The 21974-nt window shown below is 40.7% G+C and overlaps 1 protein-coding gene across 2 annotated transcripts; it reads right to left on the bottom strand.

The window, feature by feature from the left end:
• Positions 1–376: 376 nt before the first annotated feature.
• kcng4b (potassium voltage-gated channel, subfamily G, member 4b) lies at positions 377–10069 on the bottom strand. Of its 2 annotated transcripts, none has more exons than XM_068724312.1 (3): positions 9670–10069; positions 6146–6988; positions 377–1575 (listed from the first exon to the last, which is right to left on the bottom strand). In XM_068724312.1, exons 2-3 carry the CDS (start codon positions 6902–6904, stop codon positions 709–711), a joined length of 1626 nt encoding a protein of 541 aa, XP_068580413.1. In that variant the 5' UTR covers positions 6905–6988; positions 9670–10069; the 3' UTR covers positions 377–708. The 2 variants fall into 2 exon arrangements, with proteins under 2 accessions (XP_068580413.1, XP_068580414.1); XM_068724313.1 differs by having other exon boundaries at positions 377–1554.
• Positions 10070–21974: the final 11905 nt, after the last annotated feature.

Genomic DNA, 21974 nt, shown 5'->3' with positions numbered 1-21974 from the left:
GTGTGTGTGTGTGTGTGTGAGTGTATATATTATCACAACTGGACCCATGATGTGAGAGAGATGGCTAATGCTAGCTAGAGCGCCTAGCGTCTAATGGGAATCAGTGCTAACGTTAGCAAGCTATGCTAACAAGCTTCTTCTTTCTGAATGGAACAAAAACATAAAAGCATCAAACTTAGAAAAATGTCGGCTGACAGCTAACGGCAAATGAATAAAGCCTTGTATCAACGTCCGATGTTTATACAGCATGAGTGTCTCTACCAACACTGGTAAATATTAAATCATATTTAATATATATATATATATATATATATATATATATATATATATATATATATATATGTATGTATACTTCTTTGTAAAATGTGCACATAGTTTCAGTAAGATTATAGATTATATATTTTCCTACACAAAAAAAATCTAATTTCTGTACTACTTTCAGTAAAGATTTGTGTGTAATTTATTTGCTGATATGAATAAAAGAAAAAGCTTAATACAACCTGATAAGAATTATATAGTTTGGAAGCGTAATGTATTAAAGCATGAATCCAGGACATGAACAGACAAGAACTTTTAAGTGTTACACACTGTCCATAATATAACAGTCCTTAACGGTCTAAATGTGCTTATATAGGATAGAGTATGTTGTCACCATTTCTAACACATAATAACTGAATGAAAGTGTCTCACTGCTCTCTTCACGATCCATTAGAAAGCTGTCGATGGAACTGTGGATTGATGTCTCTTGCTTGAAATCAGCCCGTCATTAATTTCGTTGGACACAGACGTGAACTTGTTTGGTGACAAATTGATTTTGGACCAACTCTCCTCCGACTCGGCGGCTATTTCCTCGCCTCTCTCCTCCTTCCACAGCTGCTCGTACTCCTGCTTCAGCTCCTGGTAAGAGCGGGAGAAGGTGTGGAAGATGGACGTGGCGGGGAACGCCATGATGAGGATGCCGCTCAGGATGCTGGTCAGCGCCACTATCTGTCCGGGGATGCTGCGCGGCACCATGTCGCCGTACCCCACCGTGGTCATGGAGATGATGGCCCACCAGTAGGAGGCCGGGATGCTGCTGAAGCTGTGTTGGGGGTGCGTGGCGGCAAACGGCGCCAGCTCGCTCTCCGCCAGGTGGACCAGAGGCGAGAAGAGGGTCACGGCCACGCAGACGAACAGCAGCAGCAGGCCGAACTCCCTCATGCTGCGCTGCATGGTCATCCCCAACGTCTGCAGGCCCAGAGAGTGGCGGGCGAGCCGCATCACGTACAGGATCCTCAGGGCCCGCAGCAGGCGCAGGATCAGACTCAGTTTGTCCAGATAGCCTCTGCCGGCGCCCACGATGATGACGTCCTCCTGCGACTCATCTCTGACATCCACGACCAGGGACACGTAGTACGGCAGGATGGCGATGGCGTCGATGATGTTGAGGGGGCCGCGAGCGAAGGCCAGCTTGCTCTGAGCGTTGACGAATCGCAGCAGAAACTCCAAAGTGAACCACGCCACACAGATGGACTCCACCACAAACATGCTCTGACACTTCTGGGAGCACTCGCCCTGCAGACACACAGAGACGCACTGTGACGAGAAGACACTTTAAAGGGTCACTTCGCCATTTTCACACACACACATACACGATCAGGTTACTCGTTACTCAGCCTGTGAAGGCGATTATTTAACGTCTTCTGTGGATCTGGAGGACTCAGGGAAAATAACTTGACCCTGGTCTTGAGGCCTTGAATTTATGATAAAACTCTGCATAATTATCTGTTGTCATGGTAGTCGGGCAGAGTGCATTGTGGGAAATTGACGACCCAGAGGGATTACAGTAAAAGTCAGAATATCTTAGCTTCTGCTACGACAGTTTTCTTCCCCATGTTCTTTCAAATTTCCATTAAGCACTGAATAGTAGATTTATAGATAGTAGTTTTCATGATAGAATGTATATGAAACCGAATAGGATATACACAAATACAGTACAGATGTAAACACATACGGTATATATATATACATATGTATACATATGTATACACATAACTCCCCTCAAAGAAAAAAAAAATCTAAAATGAATACAAGAGGAAAATTAATAAAAGGATAATATATAATATCCATATAGTTAAAAAATAAAGTGAATAAATTGAAGATTGTTAAGTTAAAGGGACAGTTCCTCCAATTAACCAATCTCCAAAACTAGACAACTCATACCAAAACAATCTAGGTTGATAAATAGGATTTAGAAATATAAAATAAAATATGTATTTTTTTAACTTTTCTACAATCAATTCAAGCTTAAAGAAAGTACTTTGTATTTTGCTGCACCGTTTTTAACCATTTAAATGTGTCCCTTCACTAAATCATTCGAATTCGAAGACAAAATGTTGCTCTTTCTTCTGCATTATGCCGTATTAATTCTGCCCTTGAGAACAACAGATTTTGGTCGCAGCAGATATTTCCGCAGCAAAATCAATGAACCTTGGACAAGAAATACCCTGCAGCTTTACATGCCTTGCATTTAAATGGCAAAAAAACAACAACAGATAAACAACCTTGTCTCTGGAAAAAACAATTTGCCCTCCACAACAGCATTGTATTGTTAATTGTGCCCACTTTCGTTTCAACTTTATGCGCCTCCTCAAAGTAAAAAGCTTCTTTCTAACTACACAGCACTTTTATTGATTTTAGTGCAAGTGCATGTTGAATGTGGATGGTCAGTCAATAAAGTAGGGAAAAAAAATCAATTTCCATTTGACTTTGGAAGCCGACTGAACGACGGCAGAAAACAAGAGAGACGTTCGTAACAATTACTAAAAGCTGAAATTATGACCTTCTGCAACACTTTTCTAGCACATCATCTTCCTGCCTGAGGCGCAGGTTCCATTGAGTGTATAAATCAATACTTTTAATCCAGAGATATGTACGCTGTCTTACCAAAGGGAACATAACTCCTAGAAATAAGTGAATTATTTGTTTATAGGAAGTAATATTGAGGAAATGAGGGTGAACTTTATCTGAACTTTCTGCTTGCCAACATGTCGATAGCTTAGCACATAATTTACTGTCTTTGTCTGGCTGTTAGCGTCTAAAGCTAACGCCTCAACACCACGCAGCTCATGAAAAGCTGAACATTATAAGTACATTTAATCAACCGTACAATGTAGTACGGCACTTGGCTTTTCTGTCACTTTTCTTTCCATTTTATAGGATATTAAACTTTCACTTTAATATTGATGATGTGTTAACCTCACCCACCAAAACAGAGATTAACCATAGCCTAGCATTACCTGTCGCTACCTGTCGCTAGGTCCAGCTATAGACTGTATATAAGAAGTGGACGTAGTCACAGTGACGTCACACCCACGACATGTACGGAAGCTAAAGCCTTCGTTAAGAAAACAACCAAAGCGCATGGCCCTTGTTGTCCTGCCATCCCTTCTCGCCACGCTTCATTAGCAGAGCGAGAACAGGGACAGAGGGGTTGTTAAATTCATGTTAATCTAGTCTACCTGACTCATTGAGCCTTTATCTGACTGAGGTCCTTACGAGTTAGAATCTACGGCCCCGACCACGGCTATGAAATATCGGTAGCCTAACTGTGCTGTGTGTTGATGAATCCATGGCGCTGTCCGTGGTGCTGAAGTAGCAGACAGATTTTGAATAGAGTGCTGCAGGATAAAGTCCAGGCGGCAACCTCCGACTCTGCTAAATGCAGCCGATGCGGAAGAGTCTTAAAACCTGCATTCTCTCTAATGACCATCAGGGGGCGACTCCTCTGGTTGTATAGAAGTCTAGTCTAAAATGACTCTACTTCTCTCTTGATTTATTCCCTCAGTAAACATTGTAAACATGAGTTTATGGTCTCAATCTCTAGTTTACAGTCTTCTTCAATACAGCATGATGTTCATTTAGTACATTATGGTCCATTTAGAGTCAAACAGACCATAAAGCAGGGGATGCTTTAGGGGCGGGGCTACACAGTGATTGACAGGTCACTGCCGCTACCAGAATCGTATACGGCGTCTCTATTTCACTCCTCCTCAGTCCAAATATGGTCACTTCTGTTTATCGGTTGCAAGAAAAACAACATGGCGACGGTCGTAATCCAAGATGGAGACGAATTTAAGGCTTCAAAACATCAGTCCATAAACCGATGAGTGATGTCACAATGACTACGTCCACTTCTTATATTCAGTCATGTATCCACATTTTTGCATTTCCACTTCCCTCGTCTTGAAGTCTGTTCTTTTTTAATGTTATTTTGGTTAGACGCCTGAAATAATGTCTATGGTTAACAATAACTTGCGATTTTTTAGTGTCTCTAGTGTCGCTAACAAGTGGCTAAATGAGACGACTAAATGTCATCACTAGTCCGCCTTCACAGCTCGTTGTTTCTGCTTGCGCTCATGTGACCGCGGTGTAACGTTAGAGATATACGTTTCTATAATGTCAACATTAGCAGAGTAACAAAATTAAATACATAATGTTGTCAAATGCATAATTCTGAATGTTTTGCAGGTTTTCCATTTTCATATGAGCGAGCAGCCACAAGGTAGCTAACAACAGCTGAAAACATGGAACAATTACAGCTACTTCAGTCTGAAGTCAAGGATTCATAAATTACCATAATTCGGTGCTCATTTTCTTTCTTTGACAAGCCAACGTTCAGCTCCATCTCATTTCTTCGGTCAAAGTTAAACCAGCTTGCCAACATTCAACTGTAGATGTCTGCCAGACACCAAACTAAAAACAACACCGGTTTCCAGAAATTAAAAGGAAAATTGGCTTTCCTTTAAAAACACAACTCCAGTTCAACTACTCATCAATCTCTAAACAGTTTGAAAAACAATGTTGTGCTTTTCAGCTTCTGAACTGAACACGTTTGAGCTTTGATTTTCCTCGTGTCTTGATTCGTGTGACTGCACATACATCAGGGAGAAATCGATCCATCCACCGGCTCCGGCTTAGAAACATAATCACCGGGCTCTTTACACTGACAGTTATTTAAACAATCATTTCTACAGCCTGTCTGCTTCTATTGACTCAGACAACAGCAGAAATCTATGATTTGACATGTACTGTACATTGGCAAAAGCCATTTCAAGTCCTCTCTCCACTCCTAAAGGAATTGCCACTTATTGTTTGTAAACTCATTAAAAATTGGCCCGTCTTCCCCCCCCGGCTCAATGACACTAGAAGTGCACCTGACCACGGTTGCTAGAACACGGCTCAGTGTACCACCTGCAGCATCACATGCTGCAGGGAAAGTGAAAGCCAACCACAGATTCACTCTCGTGTTGGAATTAAATTAGTCCACTTGGCCTTTCGCCGTCCTCTTTTTGCGGGTTTTTTTTTTGTGGCGCTTAGTCCACCATCTTTGTAGCTTCCTCTTGGATGCCTGCCTGCGTTGATTGAGAGGAATTATTCATATACTTATACTTTATTAAAACCTTTAAGCTTTACAAATAACCCAGACTTTGGCTTTTATTTTGAGACATTACCCGTCTTCTTACTGCAGTGACATATTTATCTATTTTTATTGAATTGACCTTTAAAATGTTTTATTATGGGTTAATTTATGAATTGCATTTCACACAGGACATATTTAATTTCATTCTTGCCTGTGATTATTAACTGTTGACTTGAAAAAGCTGTAAAAACAAAAAATATATATTGTTGTTCAGGTCAGGTAAATTGTATTGTTGAAGAATTACAATGATTAAATGTGTCACAGAGCATTCATTTGTAGATGCATTTTCATTCATTCTCCTTTTAGCTTTTAATTTCCAGTAACGCCTGAGAATAATATCTGACTCTTTAGCTGCAAAATGCTCCACTGTCATCACCAGCTTGTTGCTAACGGCGTCTGTCGTTTGGTGCTCTTTTGGCTGAAAATGACGCTGATGAGAGTGTAGGGAGTGAAAAAACAACCACAGTGAAGTTGCATGCTGGACAACGAAAACAAGGAGCTGAAAGAGGACCTGCAGAATTCATCACTACACTGTATATAAATGTTGATCAGTGCAGCTTCAGAAAATATAATTAGCACAGAATATTAAGATGTTTTGGTTAATTTACTTATGTAGTGTCATAACCTGTACCTGTTTTTACTGTAATATGTATTTTGTCAGATTTTCGGCGGCTTCATACACACCCTGGTCTCTTCATCTCTGAGGTCCGGCATGGTGCTGATGCACAAGCTGATGACGGTGACCAGCACCATGACCACCGAGAGGCAGGCGAACAACTTCGCAGCCAACCCCGACTGAGGGTTTTCCACCACCTCTCGAAGCATCCAGGTCAGTTTGTGATAGCCCTTTTTGGTCTCCGTGGTGCTTTTCTTCAGCATCACCCTCTTCTGCCTCCACTCGTGTTCCTTGCGCTCTCGCTCGGCCACCTCCTCCACGCGGGTGTTCATGCGACGGCGGCAACAGCGCTCCATGTGACTCGGGTCCACGCCCCAGTAGTCAAGCTCATCGTGCAGTGACACGGCACACAGTTCCCGAAGCAGACGCAGTTTCCCCGCGGCCAAGAAGTTGAGGATGACCCTGAAGGCTGTCGGGTTTCGGTCGAAAAAGTACTCCTGGCACGTCTCGTCGTAGTCGTCGCAGAGTCGCGCGATCTCCTCTGGGGTGGTGCAGAAACGTAGACGTCCCAGGCGACTCTGGGGGAACTGCTCCAAGGTGCTCCAGGGGAAGGTGTAGCGGTTGCCCCCGACATTGATGAGAACCTGCAGGGTGTGGTCAACGACGTATGAAGCCTTGGGGTCACGAAGCAGCTGGGCGCGCTGGAAGTAAACGCCCTTGATGGTCTCAGTCTCCGGGATCTCGGTGAAGAATCGGTCGAGGCTGCTGTCGTCGCTGCTGATTGAGTAGGTGCTGAAGTCGTGGTTGGCATTGCTGATGATGGGCATGCTGGCTTCAGTGTGTGTGACGGGATGGAATAGGTTCTTATATATCTACTTGACGGGAAGTTAGAAGGAGGATCCTCAGAGAAACTGAAAAGATTAAAGTAAAAGGTCAATCTTTTGTATGTCAAGTCCTTATGAAAGTATGTTTCTATTAATACTACCTTTTAATTGTTTCAGTTCAATACCTCATTGCAAACCGGCATTTCATATGGAGTACCACAAGGCTCTCTCCTGGATCCCCTACTTTTTGGTGTGGTACCAGTATGGATCAACATTCAATGACTTTCATTACTATGCAGATGACACCCATTTCTATCTAACTGTTGATCCTGATTCTTCAATTTATCTTTGATCCAAAATGTGCACAAGCTGATTCAGGAGAAAGCATAATTGCATTTAGTAATATTTGACTCTTTTTGCAGTTTGATGTGACGTTTTACAGAAGTTTCTTTTATAATGGGTGTCTATGGGGTGAATGCTTTTTGGCCTGCTCAAGATTCTTTCTTTTTTTTTGCAGCTGGCCATTGAGGCAGATTGGCAGCAGCTCCAAAAGCGCATCAATCCCCATAGACCTCCATGTTAAACTTTAGAGCAGAAATAAACAGGTTTACAGCCTGGTACAAAAAAACGGTTTTGGTCTCTGTGGCTAACAACTGTAGGGGGAGTCAATTTTTATACAACTCACTTGTTTAAATTATATTAAGGCTAAAAGTGAGGCATAATTGAGGGCGTGGTCACATTGAGTTACAGGTGCCGTCTCACCTCCACCAACAATCCACCTCTTTACCCATTTTTTAAGGTTAGGCTGGAGCCTTAAGAAACCTTTGGGTGACGTCACGGAGACTATGTCCATATTTCATACAATCTATGTTTGCCACATTGTTTCCAGCTCTTAACACTCATTGAATAATTGACTAATTAAGAACTAAGAATCAGCGCATTACCTGTAATGAGCTTTTGTAAATGTTCAATAATGTAGAAAAAAAAGAAATCACAATTCACTGGGGAAAAAAAGCATCCTAGCCCCCACTTTTAGGCCTGACACCCTCCTGAGTGGACTTCACACCAATTCATGTCTCGATTCTTGCGACATTGTCGACATTGCTGAGTGACCTTAAAAGCTGTCACAGGCTCTGGTGTGACATCGGGGTGTGAACGAGTCGGAGAGGTTACGATGTCTGAGGACGACCAGCCGGCAAAAACTGAAAAAGCTCCCGAAACCACCACTTCTGTTTCATGTTGACATCCTTAAAAAGGTGTTTAATGGAAATAGATATCTACCTGAGCTTCAAGGGCAAATGCATTTATATAAAAACACATTTTCTCACTGACCTCTACTGATAGACCTTATTGTCAACAGGTTAGACCAAAGAAATATTCTCATGAAAACTGTCAAAAGTCTAACACTAATTCTATGAATGTTCTTTTTTGTGATTCCCAGTGTTTGTATATCTATTTTCATGTAAAGATAGAAAATATAGATTTTGTAAAACTGTCAACTGTGGTTCGGTTACTACATTAGTTCTGCTTTATTACTGCTATAATGACCTTCTGATTATCACATGTTTCTTTAATTCAAAATGGAATAATATGTAATTTTGACATCCTCAAAAACATTGTTCCTCCACATTTTCTCCAGCAGGTGGATCCTTGAAAGCTTCCTGGTAAGATGCTGAAGGTCAGTGGTGGAAATGAAACAAGTACATTTACTCCAGTCAAGTACTTCAGATTCACTGTAAAGTATTTTGCTACTACTTCACTAGATTTCAGAGGTAAATATTGTAATTTGGACTCCCTTAAATGTATTTGACAGCCATAGTATCAAATGACGTCACAGATTAAAAGTTTACAGACTAAACATGTCATCAGTCTATGAAATAAAGTGAATAAAATAGAATTGTATGTAGTTAAAATGAGCCTTACCTGAACCAGCTGCACTATTAAACTGCTGCTTACACATTAATGTGCCGGCGTTAATAATAACAATAATAATATAAAACACTCTGAAAGAGGCCACTCTACTGCCTGAATACTTCTACTTTTGATGCTTTTAAGTACATGTTGCATTACTTCTGTACTTCTATTTAAATAAAAGCATGAATGCAGAAAAAATAAAAATAAGCAAAATTATTCTTTCCAAATGTATAGACTTTCAATATTCCAAATATATTGCACCATATACTCCAGATTTAAACAGACAAAACTATCTGTCCCAATACCAACTTTTGAATAATTATATTATCAAGATGGTGGAGGAAGTGTTCAGCTTAAATACCACACTGTGAAAATACTCTGTTATGAGTAAAAGTCCTGCGAGTAAATGTACATTATCAGTCAAATGTACTTCTGTGTCTGTTGTACTATTAATTGCTATATCAATTAAATTATTATTCCTCATGCTTTAATGTAAAAGCAGGATTTTACTGCTGTAGTTGGTTGAGGTGGAGCTCGTTCTGATCATTTTCATTATGGATTCGTCTGCTGATTACTTTCTACACGAATCGATTGAGAAATGCAATGAGCCCAAAGGGACACCTGTTGACTTTGTCCAAACCTAAAACATTATAAATACCATTATTAACATTATTAAAAAGATAAATGCTCTTCATTAAACTGAACGTTTCATAGAGTCCATGTACGAACTATCAGCAGTAGAGCGTGAAGTCTTTACACTCTGAGGTTCGACTTAATTGGAATCAGAAATCAGATAAAGACAAATCCCTGTTATTTAAATAATGGCCGCTGTGCGAAGTCGTTTATTCACTCACCTTAAAGGGCGCAGGTGTGCTGCCTCAGCTCTTTAATGTTATTTGTCCCGTGCATTGTCTCATCTGTTGCTATAATGAAGACGCTCTTCACTAATTAAGCCATAGTTGTTGATATCATTGTTATGAATACGCTGGAGCTCAGAAACCAGCAGGGAGTATTGTCACAGTTTATAAATCCACTCTGAAGTTTGCAGATCTCGCCGTGTGTCCGTTCAGCATCGCCGGTCTGCACACGTCGTCTCTCCGGCAGCTCTGGAGTTGGATTAAATTACAACACAATTATTCTTTTTTCTTTCGTCCTCAACTCGTCGCTCCGCTTCCATTGGTCCCCGCCGCTCCCCAAGGAGAGAACAAATGTGATTATCTAATCTGCGGTGCCCTGCTGAAACCTGCCGCTGTATTCTCATCTGTGTCTGACAGCAGGACCATCCTCCTCCTCCTCCTCCTCCTCCTCCTCCTCCTCTTTTCACCCTGCTCCCCTCCCTCCACCTCCCTCTCATCTCCAGAGCTCTTCTTCTACACTGTAAAAAACGACGTTCAGGCAATTCGACTCACAATATGGCGGATAAAGTATACTTATAAGATCTTTTACTAGCAGTACCACTGTGTGTACATTAGTACAAGTCACGCAGAATGAGATACTTTACTTAGATAAGTAATGGTACTAGTACCACTGTGTAATAATACTCCAGTAGTAATAAAAGTCACTCAGAATATGGTGGAAGAGGTACTCCAATCTTTTACTTGGTCCAAGTACAGGTAGTAGTATTGTGTGTAAATAAGTAAACGTCACACAGAATATGGTGGAAGAACCATTATTTTACTTAGTCTAAGTAATAGTAGCACTGTACGGCAATTCTGCATAATGAGTACTTTTGGTCATTTATGTATATTTTGATGCTAAAACTTGTATTCTTACTTTTATATACTTTTTTTTCTTAAGCACAGGACTTTTAATTGTAACAGAGTGTTTCTTCTTTGTGGTATTACTACTTTTACTTACCGTAAGTACAACATCTGAGTATTTCTAGTATCAGAGGTGGGACCAAGTCATTGTTTTGCAAGTCACAAGTAAGTCTCAAGTCTTGCACTCAAGTCTTGAATCAAGACTGACAAGTCCCAAGTCAAGTCCAAAGTCAAGACTAACAAGTTTCAAGTCAAGTCCAAAGTCAAGACTAACAAGTTTCAAGTCATTCCAGAGTCAAGGCTGACATGTCCCAAGTCAAATCCCAAGTCCTAAACTTTGAATTTCAAGTCATAAACAAGGCATATTTAATTCTTAAACAATTGTAATACCAATTGCAGCAGGGACGTGCGGTGTCATCATGACAAGTTAAAAACAAATAATGCTAAAATACAATAAATATTAATATTTCTCTACTGATCTGTGCTATAAATGTAATTTCTGTATGATTCCAATCATTTCAAGCATTTTTATAATCAAAATCGCCGAATTAGCGCATGTCCTGTTTAAACAGAGGAGACAGTGAGGTGAGGCAGAGACGAGATGTTCCTCACCTCAGATTGTGAATCCTCACTAACTGGGTTGAGCGCGTGTCTTTTGCTTTCTCATTGTTTGTCACCACTGTAATATATGTAGACACTTTTATTATATGTCCTTTCTTTACATAGAATAATGTATTTCACGTCTGTGTAGAACATATTTAGTGTTGCTGATCTGACATTAAATCGCAGTGAAAAAGCACAGAGGGGCAAACAGTACCTCTGCCTCACTGAAGGGGGCGAGTGAGAGCCCACGGGTCGGGGTTATGCTTGTTCTGTCGTTGCTCTTCTTCTACACTTCTCTTCTTCTTCTACACTTCTCTTCTTCTTCTACACTTCTCTTCTTCTTCTTCTTATATTTTGCTTTGACCACAAAAATGTAAGATTATATATCTAAACTTAAAAATGTCTCAAAAAACAAGGAAATATGACCAAATCAACAGCAGTTCAACATCGGACAGGTAAAGTAACCTTTTATGTGTTTGTTGTTCTCTTTATACATCCGGGGTTGTGACGCAGATTATCGCGGAATCTCACGATTTTCGCGGGTGGTGCCCGCGAGCGCTCCGCTTCTGAAACGCTCCCGGTGGAATCAAATATGTACCTTACCTATGTGTGTGTAAAGAATGCTGATCTGAGAAACAACCAGTAGTCAATGTGTAAGCTGCCAGTTGAATGGTGATGTAAGCTACTCTATTGGGTTCATATATTTGTAAATCTGACTGATGTAGTGTCAGTGCCTCACCAGACACGAACCTCACCGCACGTCACTGAATTGCAATAATTGTGTATCAGTCTATATTTTTCAACCCGGATGTTTTTGGACAACAATATGATCTTTGGAATAATATTCTCCATTCAGGAAATGAATTGATTGGTGGCAGACTTTTTAAATAACATACTTTTTTTTCATGTGGGCTTCGGTGACGGTATCAAGTATGCTCGAGTGAAGTCACAAGTCATTGTTGTCAGAGTCAAAGTCAAGTCGAGTCTATGGTCATCAAATGTGTGACGCGAGTCTGACTCGAGTCTAAGACATTTATGACTTGAGTCCACGTTTAGTAAATGTTACGCTATGAGTTACTTTGTTTTCATTTATTTAATAAAATGTACAAAAAGAAAAGACGCCCTGTAGCATATTTAGCGACCGTGGACACAAACACTCTACGATAAAATGAATCGAGTGAACAAAGAATTATTTATTATTTTTTTTTTACAGTGCAGAGCTGCTTGTCTGTGCTTGATCATGACTCTTCAGTATAAACTGGACTCTGCTGTAAAGCCTTTGTTTGAATGCAGCTAAAGCCTGATTGACAAAGTTTGTGCAGGCAGACGTCCAAACCAAGAGAGGATTAATAAAAAAGGACAGAAGATAAAACACAGAGCCTCAGAGCCTCTCTCTCACACACGCACACGCACACGCACACACACACACACACACACACACACACACACACACACACACACACACAGTATTATGTCATGCATGATTTGCATTGCTGCTTTAGAAGAAGCAGGTGGTTTCTTCGGTGCAGGTCTAATAGCCGCTGTGACGGTGACATCCTCGCTCTGCTGACTCTGACCTCTGTTAAATAAATGTTTGGTCAGTTTCTTCTTCTGTGGACTTTTTTTTTTTTTTTTTAGCTACATGTTTGTTTTTTGGCAGTTTGTATTGTTTGAGTACTCGTGGTGGCGTTGCCGTGGTAACTGATTGGGCATCGACGAGAGTGCCTCAAGACTTAGAGCTTCAGATGATTGAGAGTACTGTAGGTTTTTGTTTTCACCTTGTTCTGTTTCAACAGAAGAAACCCTCAAGTATCTGCCTCACAAAGGCTCTTTTAAGCTTTACAAATGTGGATTTTCTTCATCCTGCATTCAAAATCCTACTTAAGTAAAAGTATAAAAGTATTATAAACTAAAGTGCATTTGAACTGTGATGCATTCAATAACTGACAAACATACTGCAGTGCATTTGAGCACCGAAGCGTACACTTACTGGAGTGCATTGGAATGGTGATGCGTTCACTTACTGACATGCGTTTAAGCTGTGATGCGTTCACTTACTGACATGCATTTGAGCGGTGATGTGTTCACTTACTGACATACATACTGAATTGCATTGGTGCGGTGGTGCGTTCACTTACTGAGGTTAATTTGAGCGGTGATGCATTCACTTACTGACATGCATTTGAGCTGTGATGCGTTCACTTGCTGATATGCTTTTAAGCTGTGATGCGTTTACTTACTGACATGCATTTGAGCGATGATGCGTTCACTTACTGACATGCATTTGAGCGGTGATGTGTTCACTTACTGACATACATACTGAATTGCATTGGTGCGGTGGTGCGTTCACTTACTGAGGTTAATTTGAGCGGTGATGCATTCACTTACTGACATGCATTTGAGCTGTGATGCGTTCACTTACTGACATGCATTTGAGCGGTGATGCGTTCACTTACTGACATGCATTTGAGCGGTGATGCGTTCACTTACTGACATGCATTTGAGCGGTGATGCGTTTACTTGCTGACATGCATTTGAGCGGTGATGCGTTCACTTGCTGATATGCTTTTAAGCTGTGATGCATTCACTTACTGACATGCATTTGAGCGGTGATGCGTTTACTTACTGACATGCATTTGAGCGATGATGCGTTTACTTACTGACATGCATTTGAGCGGTGATGCGTTCACTTACTGACATGCATTTGAGCTGTGATGCGTTCACTTGCTGATATGCTTTTAAGCTGTGATGCATTTACTTACTGACATGCATTTGAGCGGTGATGCGTTTACTTACTGACATGCATTTGAGCGATGATGCGTTTACTTACTGACATGCATTTGAGCGGTGATGTGTTCACTTATTGACATGCGTTTGAGCGGTGATGCGTTTACTTACTGACATGCATTTGAGCTGTGATGCGTTCACTTACTGACATGCATTTGAGCTGTGATGCGTTCACTTGCTGATATGCTTTTAAGCTGTGATGCATTCACTTACTGACATGCATTTGAGCGGTGATGCGTTTACTTACTGACATGCGTTTGAGCGGTGATGCGTTTACTTACTGACATGCGTTTGAGCTGTGATGCATTCACTTACTGACATGCGTTTGAGCGGTGATGCGTTCACTTACTGACATGCGTTTGAGCGGTGATGCGTTTGTTTGATGTTCGAGGAGGAAGATTATCAGATTCCTTCATGTTGAATTTGATCTGTGCTCCTCTTTAACCCCACAAACAATCCAGTTAATCTACACCAAAACGAGAGCAATGTTATAATAACACGACCTCTGACCTCCCGAGTTGATGAATATCAGGGATTACATGATAATCCACGAGCAGGAGGGAGGCAGAGGGAAACCAGAGAGCATGCTGGGACGCCAGGAGGCTGCAGGAGCATGCTGGGGAGTCTTTTCTTAACAAAAAAAAACCTCCCTTTAGTAGCTGTTCTCGAGCTTTCAGTGATATCACATGAGCTTCATCAGCAGATGGAGTTTTGCATAGTTCTCACGGAGTTGTAGATGTTTAAATTTCCATTTTTTTTTCTGAGCAATTTAAACCTGAAGTATCTGATTTAATTGGCTGCCTATGGCCAGTGGAAACAAGTTGTGAACATCTCACTTTGAATATGTAAATACACCCTCAAATTCAGCTAGATTCCTCCCTCTCTGCATATAAATAAACAGAGGATTCGCTTGTTTCCGCATCCAGCAGTTACAGAGCAACATGATCATTCATTTAGAGTCGTGTTTGCGTCCACCAGATGAATGCAAGTCCAATATTCTCTCTTTTTTGGCTCTGTTTTTGGTCTCCACCAACTCCTGAAGGAGATATCGGTCTCTTAAGCTGGTAAATGTTCCATTATGTTCACCAGCCAGTCTGAAAACAACACTGTGAGTGCTGTGATAGTGAACCAAAAAATGTAGATGATAAAGCTCTGTAGAGCTCAGGGGAGCTGAAGAGTCAGGTTACTCTGGAGGTTTCTGCCCGTTCAAAGGGAGCTTTTTTCTTTCCACTGTCACTCAAGTACTTGCTCGTGGTGCGAAGTGTTGTGTCTCTGTAAACTATATTATAAAGAGTACGGTCTAGACCAGGCGGCAACCTCCGGTTCTGCCAATGCAGAAGTGTCTTAAAAGCTGCATTCTCTATAGTGTCCATCAGGGGGCGACTCCTCTGGCTGTATAGAAGTCTAGTCTAAAATGACTCTTCTTCTCTCTTGATTTATTCCCTCAGTAAACATTGTAAATATGAGTTTATGGTCTCAATCTCTAGTTTCAAGTCTTCAATACAGCATGATGTTCATTTAGTAAATTTGTGTTGAAGTAAATAGACCATAAATCTTACTGTGAGTGACAGGTCTCTACGTCGCTCCTCAGCATTCTAAATATGGTCACTTCCGTTCGCTGGTTGCAAAAAGCAAAGATTGCGACGTTCGGATTCCAAGATGGCGACGGCCAAAACGCCGAACTCTAAACAAATACGTGACATCACTATGACTTCGTCCACTTCCTGTATACAGACCTATGACTCAAACGACAAAGCTCTGTAGAGCTCAGGTGAGTCTGTAGATACTGACACAATCAGTGTGCAAAACACAAATTGACACTTGAGACCCCTTTAAAGACTGACAAAATTGGAAAATTCTTAAAACCATTATTTGTCTCTTCCACTTGCCACTGCAAATGTATTTTAAGAGCGTACTATGTCCAGCAGTAGCCTATTCATTCATCAAACTTCAAAACATTTATTGACGAATTTGAATACAGAAAAGTATTGATTCCTCTTTTCCCCCCGAACAGTGATTTATATTCATCGATCTCTGGCCTACATTTGCTGTGACTGAATTGTGATGAGGTGAAACGTTAAATGTGTCGGGTTTGAGTTTGTGTGTGTGTGTGTGTGTGTGTGTGTGTGTGTGTGTGTGTGTTGGAGTGCGACCCTAGTGCGCCGTGTGGATGCTGTTGCAGGGCCTCGTTGTTGCGTCGTGTGGTCGTGTGAGTGGCCTCGTCGTTAACCGTTGGTGATCCGTGTGCAAAGTGAACACAGTGCATCAATTACACCTCGTGGGCTTCATTGCGTATTGATCTCTTGATCACTAGAGGGGACTCCATCTCCATCAGGTGTTTCACACACTGAACACAAGACATAGACACTGAGACCTCTTCTTCTGTTCAGGATGTAAGTTTAGTTTTTGAATGTTTTAAACTAGTAACTGATTTTACACGTTGCACCTTTTAAAGCTGATTGTGATAAATACAATTGAAATGAAGCTTAATATATATATCCACATAATCCATGTTGAGATAATGTGCATATTATACTTTGTTATACTGTCCATCTGTGGGGAAAGAGCTCTATCCATTCAGCTGGGTTATTACAGATTGTCTGTTCATTAAATATGATTTTAATACTTTAAGAAGTTCGTCATCTCGGTTATTTTCTCACTGGGAGGTTAAAAAGATTTTTCTCCACAACAATTTGTATTTAATAATTAATCATATTTTATGACATAATGTGTAGAGGAGTAATATAATCAAATAAATACCATTCTCAAGTAAAACTGAACAGCCTAGATACCACAGTGATGGAAAATATAGTTAGACACTTATCACTTATACTATATATATATACACAGTATATAGTAGTGTAGTAGTAGTGGTAATTACGGTAGTAGTAGAACTAGTAGTAGTAGTAGTGGTAATAGTTCTAGTGGTAGTAGTAGTAGTAGTGGTATTAGTGGTATTGTTAGTGGTATTAGTGGTATTAGTGGTAGTAGTAGTAGTAGTAGTGGTAATAGTGCTAGTAGTAGTAGTAGTGGTATTGTTAGTAGTAGTAGTAGTGGTAATAGTGGTAGCAGTAGTAGTAGTAATATTAGTGGTAGTAATAGTGGTATTAGTGGTAGTAGTAATAGTGGTATTAGTAGTAGTAATAGTAGTAGTAGTAGTAGTAGTAGTAGTAGTAGTAATAGTGGTATTAGTGGTGGTAGTAATAGTGGTATTAGTAGTAGTAATATTAGTGGTAGTAATAGTGGTATTAGTGGTAGTAGTAATAGTGGTATTAGTAGTAGTAATAGTAGTAGTAGTAGTAGTAGTAGTAGTAGTAGTAATATTAGTGGTATTAGTGGTGGTAGTAATAGTGGTATTAGTAGTAGTAATAGTTGTAGTAGTAGTAGTAATATTAGTGGTAGTAATAGTGGTATTAGTGGTAGTAGTAATAGTGGTATTAGTAGTAGTAGTAATATTAGTGGTATTAGTGGTGGTAGTAATAGTGGTATTAGTAGTAGTAGTAATATTAGTGGTATTAGTGGTGGTAGTAATAGTGGTATTAGTAGTAGTAGTAATATTAGTGGTAGTAGTAGTAGTAGAAGTAGTAGTAATATTAGTGATAATAGTGGTAGTAGTAGTAGAAGTAGTAGTGATATTAGTGATAAACGGCCTCAAGCTGCATCTGGTCTACTAATAAGAAAACATTTTGTTCTTGTTCTTGTGCTTCACGTTTAAAACGTCGTTCTTGTCGTCACAGAGTTTCTGAGCGGCCGGCCGGTGAAGACTACAGCTGCAGTCTTTCATTTCATTTTGTTTGGAAACCTTAAGCCTCTTTTTGCAACTTAATTTCCTGATGGTGCTGTGGGGTTAGCATGGTTCAGCGCTCCCACACAAGACATTAAATCAAACTCCTGGGGAATTGCTCCGCTCTCTCAATTTGTGCCGAATCACCGGGGGACCCGTGCAGCGGGGCAACTGATAACTCAGCAAAAACACTCGGTAATTACCCCCAAACTCAAATCAGCTCTCCACCAAACCTTCAAATGAACTCTATTTCATTAGGCGTGGCATGTTGATGCGAGCTTCATTAGGAATTCAGGCATTGTTTGAGCCGTTCCACTCTATCTCCAGTTTCTCATGATGAAAAGAAGACAGACAGGAAGTCTGCGGAGCGTACAGATGAGGAGGAAACGCTCAGAAAGGAATCAGATTATATAGGCCAAGTGTCCTTTTACAGTTATCGACAAGCTGCCCGACTCAATTTACCAGCTGCCTGACAGATCCTGGATGGATTAAACCGAGAAAACACAGCAGCGGCTCCTTAAATGTTGTTTAAAGTTCACACTTACAAAGCAAAGAATATTTCCTCAGTTATGGTGTCCTGGTGAAAGTTGTGTTTGCTCGAGACCCTTCTTCCTCTTCTGTCCCGGACTTTCTTTATACGACGTCACCTGACTTTCAGAGCAGTCGCTCTGAGCGTCTAATATTTCCGTGGCTTCAAATTAAACGCAAAAAAAAACAACAACAAAAAAAGCTGATTGATGGCAACAACTTAAGAAAGTGGCATGTTATAAATGCGCCGTTCGGTGTTACGAGGCTGTAAAGATAAACTTAAATAAACACCTTATTGTAAAAATTGAAACGCACCATTTTTATCTCTTACGATAAAAAGGAAAACTAGACTAAACTAGCGAACAGATTCTTTAATAGCATATCGAGATTATGACTGGAAGACTTTTACTTTTCACATTGTGCACATGTACCTTTACTTAAGTAAACCATATGAGTACATTATGCTGATCATACATCGCTGTCATATCCAGTGTGACTTATAGAGGCATGAGTTCGAAGGCTCATCAAAAGACGGTTTATAATGTATAACACTATGAGGATTTTACAGCTTTACTTTGTCTTTTAGCACCATGATCAGAGTCGTCCACCAGGTATACATTATATTATACATTCATTTCCGTGAAGATGACCAACAGAGGAGCAGCCTGGTTCAAGGCATCCGATGGGATTTACTGTTAAGAAGCACTGCGCCGGACAACGCTGTCATCTTTGGGGAGGAGATGCATGATGGGATAAAGGTCATCTTCTGCTAGAGCAGGGATTTGAAATTTCCCTGAGCTGTCAGAGATAAATGGAGGCGAGTCATTGAAGGTTAACAAGAACAAGGACACCGTGTTTAAAAGGATAATACAGCTCCAAGTTAAAGTTACCTTTCCACCATCCCAGTTTGTATATATACAATCTTTGGGTTTATGTAGATATATATATATACACATATTGTATATATATATGCCTCCCATAGAGCTTGGAGGAGAAGGATCTCACTCTTCCAGACTGACACCCTTCTGAGTCTGTCCACGACTAATCTCTCGTTCTTCTGCAGAGGTCCTTCACGCTCAAGGACCTCTCACGGTGGCGGCGACTCCGATTTTCTCCAAACACCTTTTATTGTGCCATTGACTGCTCACCGCCGTCTCCTCTCTCCCTAACCCTTAACTGGGCCCCCCCCCCCCGGCCGCTCATGAAAACACAGCTGGCGTGGCCTTTCATATTCCAAGGGTTTTTTATCTAAAACTCTGAAGAGCCGGCGCTGATGTGGTGCAGCGCAACCCACTACCACCCAAACCACCACGGGCTCAAAGTCACAGATTTCGGGCTGGATTGTGCGCGTTCCCTTTTAACATCAATGCTTCCGACAATCCTTGAAGAAGTCTTTCATCCAAAAAGGGTTCTCAGCAGGGTCCTCAGTAGGGTCCTCAGTAGGGTCCTCAGCAGGGTCCTCAGAAGTAGAACTCCTGAGAACTCCAAAAAAAGAGGTTCCTCAGAAGCAAATGGAAGACATTTTGCACACTCTCTTTCCTCCACTACATTTATTTGGTAACTTAATTTGCAGATATATAATGATCAAATAAATACCATGTTTTATGATGGATAAAGGTAAGACTTTACCAGGTTATGAGGTTATAATATTGTTATTGTACAACAACGAAATGCAGATTGTACTCTCCTTTCGCCACAGAACAAAACACCAAAAAAACCCTGAGGTCTGGTGGTTCGTCATGCTGATACTGCAGGGTGATCGGGCCGTGGCTGAGGTGAGACCTGTCTTTTGGTCTCTTTTGGTCTCTCTGCAGGCACCTCTGGTCACCGATATGCTCGCTAGATGTCCACCAGTGGTGTTTTGATCGGCCGCTGTAGAGCCCTCCTGTCCTCCGTGTCACTGTGAAACGTTTCCAGTCAGCACGCTCTCTACCGCTCATCTGTCAAAGCTGTTTATTTAATATTATTAGTAATTATTATTATTGATCCCTTGGTGAAATTCACAACCTGCTCAGCAGTGTGTAAAGTAATTCAATTAGCACCATTGCCCGCTCCAACATTAACCTGATGAACACAATGAATGCATCAATAAATATAATCCAATTATATTTTTTTCTGAAATGAGCCATTATGCATCATGAGTATTTTTACATTTTGCGCTTTAAGTACATTTTGTTGCTAATATTTTTGTACTTTTACTTAGTTTTCCGAGTGTTTTTGCTAGTAAAATGTTTAAAAACTTCAAACAGAGTATTTTTACGCTGCTGTATTACAAGTTTAACTCCAGTTAACGATCCGATTACTTCTTCCACCACCTCTGGATTGAGCACTAAATGAAGAGAAGATTAAAGATGCCCCATCGACATACTTCTAATCCAATCATGAGTCTGAACCAGCTGCTGTCGATGAACTTTCAACGTACTTATTAATCAATACTTACAAAACACCAGGGACAGGAATCCAACACCCCCCCCACACACCTCTTTTGAATCCATTTAAGAGAGACAAGCTGCGTGTTTAGTATTTAGCCTTCATTCCCCTGACTTGAAAAAAAATCAATAGAGGAAATTGTTCAGCGGAGAAGAAGAAGGAGAAGAAGAAGGAGAAGAAGGAGAGGAGCTGCTGATTGGAAAACACAAGGAAAAGGTCAAGTAGGAAGAGATGGAGAGAGAGAGAGAGAGAGAGAGAGAGAGAGAGAGAGAGAGAGAGAGAGAGAGAGAGAGAGAGAGAGAGAGCAACTCTGCTGAAATCGAATCGTTCCCTCGAGTTTAACAAATGAGCTGTCGGACTCTGTGTGCGTGCACGTGCGCGCGCGTGTGCACGTGTGTGTGCGCGATTGTCAACATTTGGCTTCCACGGTTCTTGCTTCAGGGCTCACAGTTTGTTTATGCAAAAATAACAGCTGGCACCCAACCCTCCACATTGTGTTATGCCTGTACACACACACACACACACACACACGCGCACACACACACACACACACACACACACATATACTCACGTGCACACAATTACAGGACAATGGAAATGTTATAGCAATACGAGCTGCAAGAATGAAACTGGACTCCTTGCCTGGCGTTGGTGTAACGTTACATTAACTGAACTGAAGTGAACTATAGCATGTGTCAAACCAGGCCGTTCACACATTAAAATACTCTAAATAATTAGCATTTGAGTGATTATTCGTGATTGGAATGTCCATGATCCATTACTGCTGCCGCTGATGTAATGTATGATCACTGTTGGAAATAGAAATAGTCAGCTGCCACACAATAAATCATTATTATTCATTGCGTTCTGTTGGCTGACGAAGACAAAAGTTATATTATCTTTCTTTCTTTTTTTCCCCTCATTCTCTCCATCGTTGTTATTATTCATATCAAACCCAGAAACAAAAACATGAAGCCGACGAGATGAAGGGAGGTTTTCTGAAGAAAGTAAACATGGATTGAAATTGAATATGAGTCAAAAGACAAATAAAACAGGTCGTGTCTATTTCCAACATACAAAGGGTCGTTTAAATAAAACAAGAGCTTTGAAAGCGAATAAGATTTCCTGCAAGAGATTATTCAGATGTGACATTTCCTCTACATGTTGAGGATCTTCTGAGGATACAGATAAACCTTTCCTTTCATAATGCGAGCTGTGAATTTCTGACTATCTTCTGACAGATTTTCATGATGCATATTAAACAGCA

Source organism: Cebidichthys violaceus, unplaced genomic scaffold (assembly GCF_023349555.1).
Source record: "Cebidichthys violaceus isolate CVI_PGR_0920_01 unplaced genomic scaffold, fCebVio1.0.p SCAF_30, whole genome shotgun sequence".
NCBI classification, from domain to species: Eukaryota; Metazoa; Chordata; class Actinopteri; order Perciformes; family Stichaeidae; genus Cebidichthys; species Cebidichthys violaceus.
The sequence above is the reverse complement of the archived record's forward strand: the minus strand, read 5'-3'. Positions and strand labels throughout refer to the sequence as shown.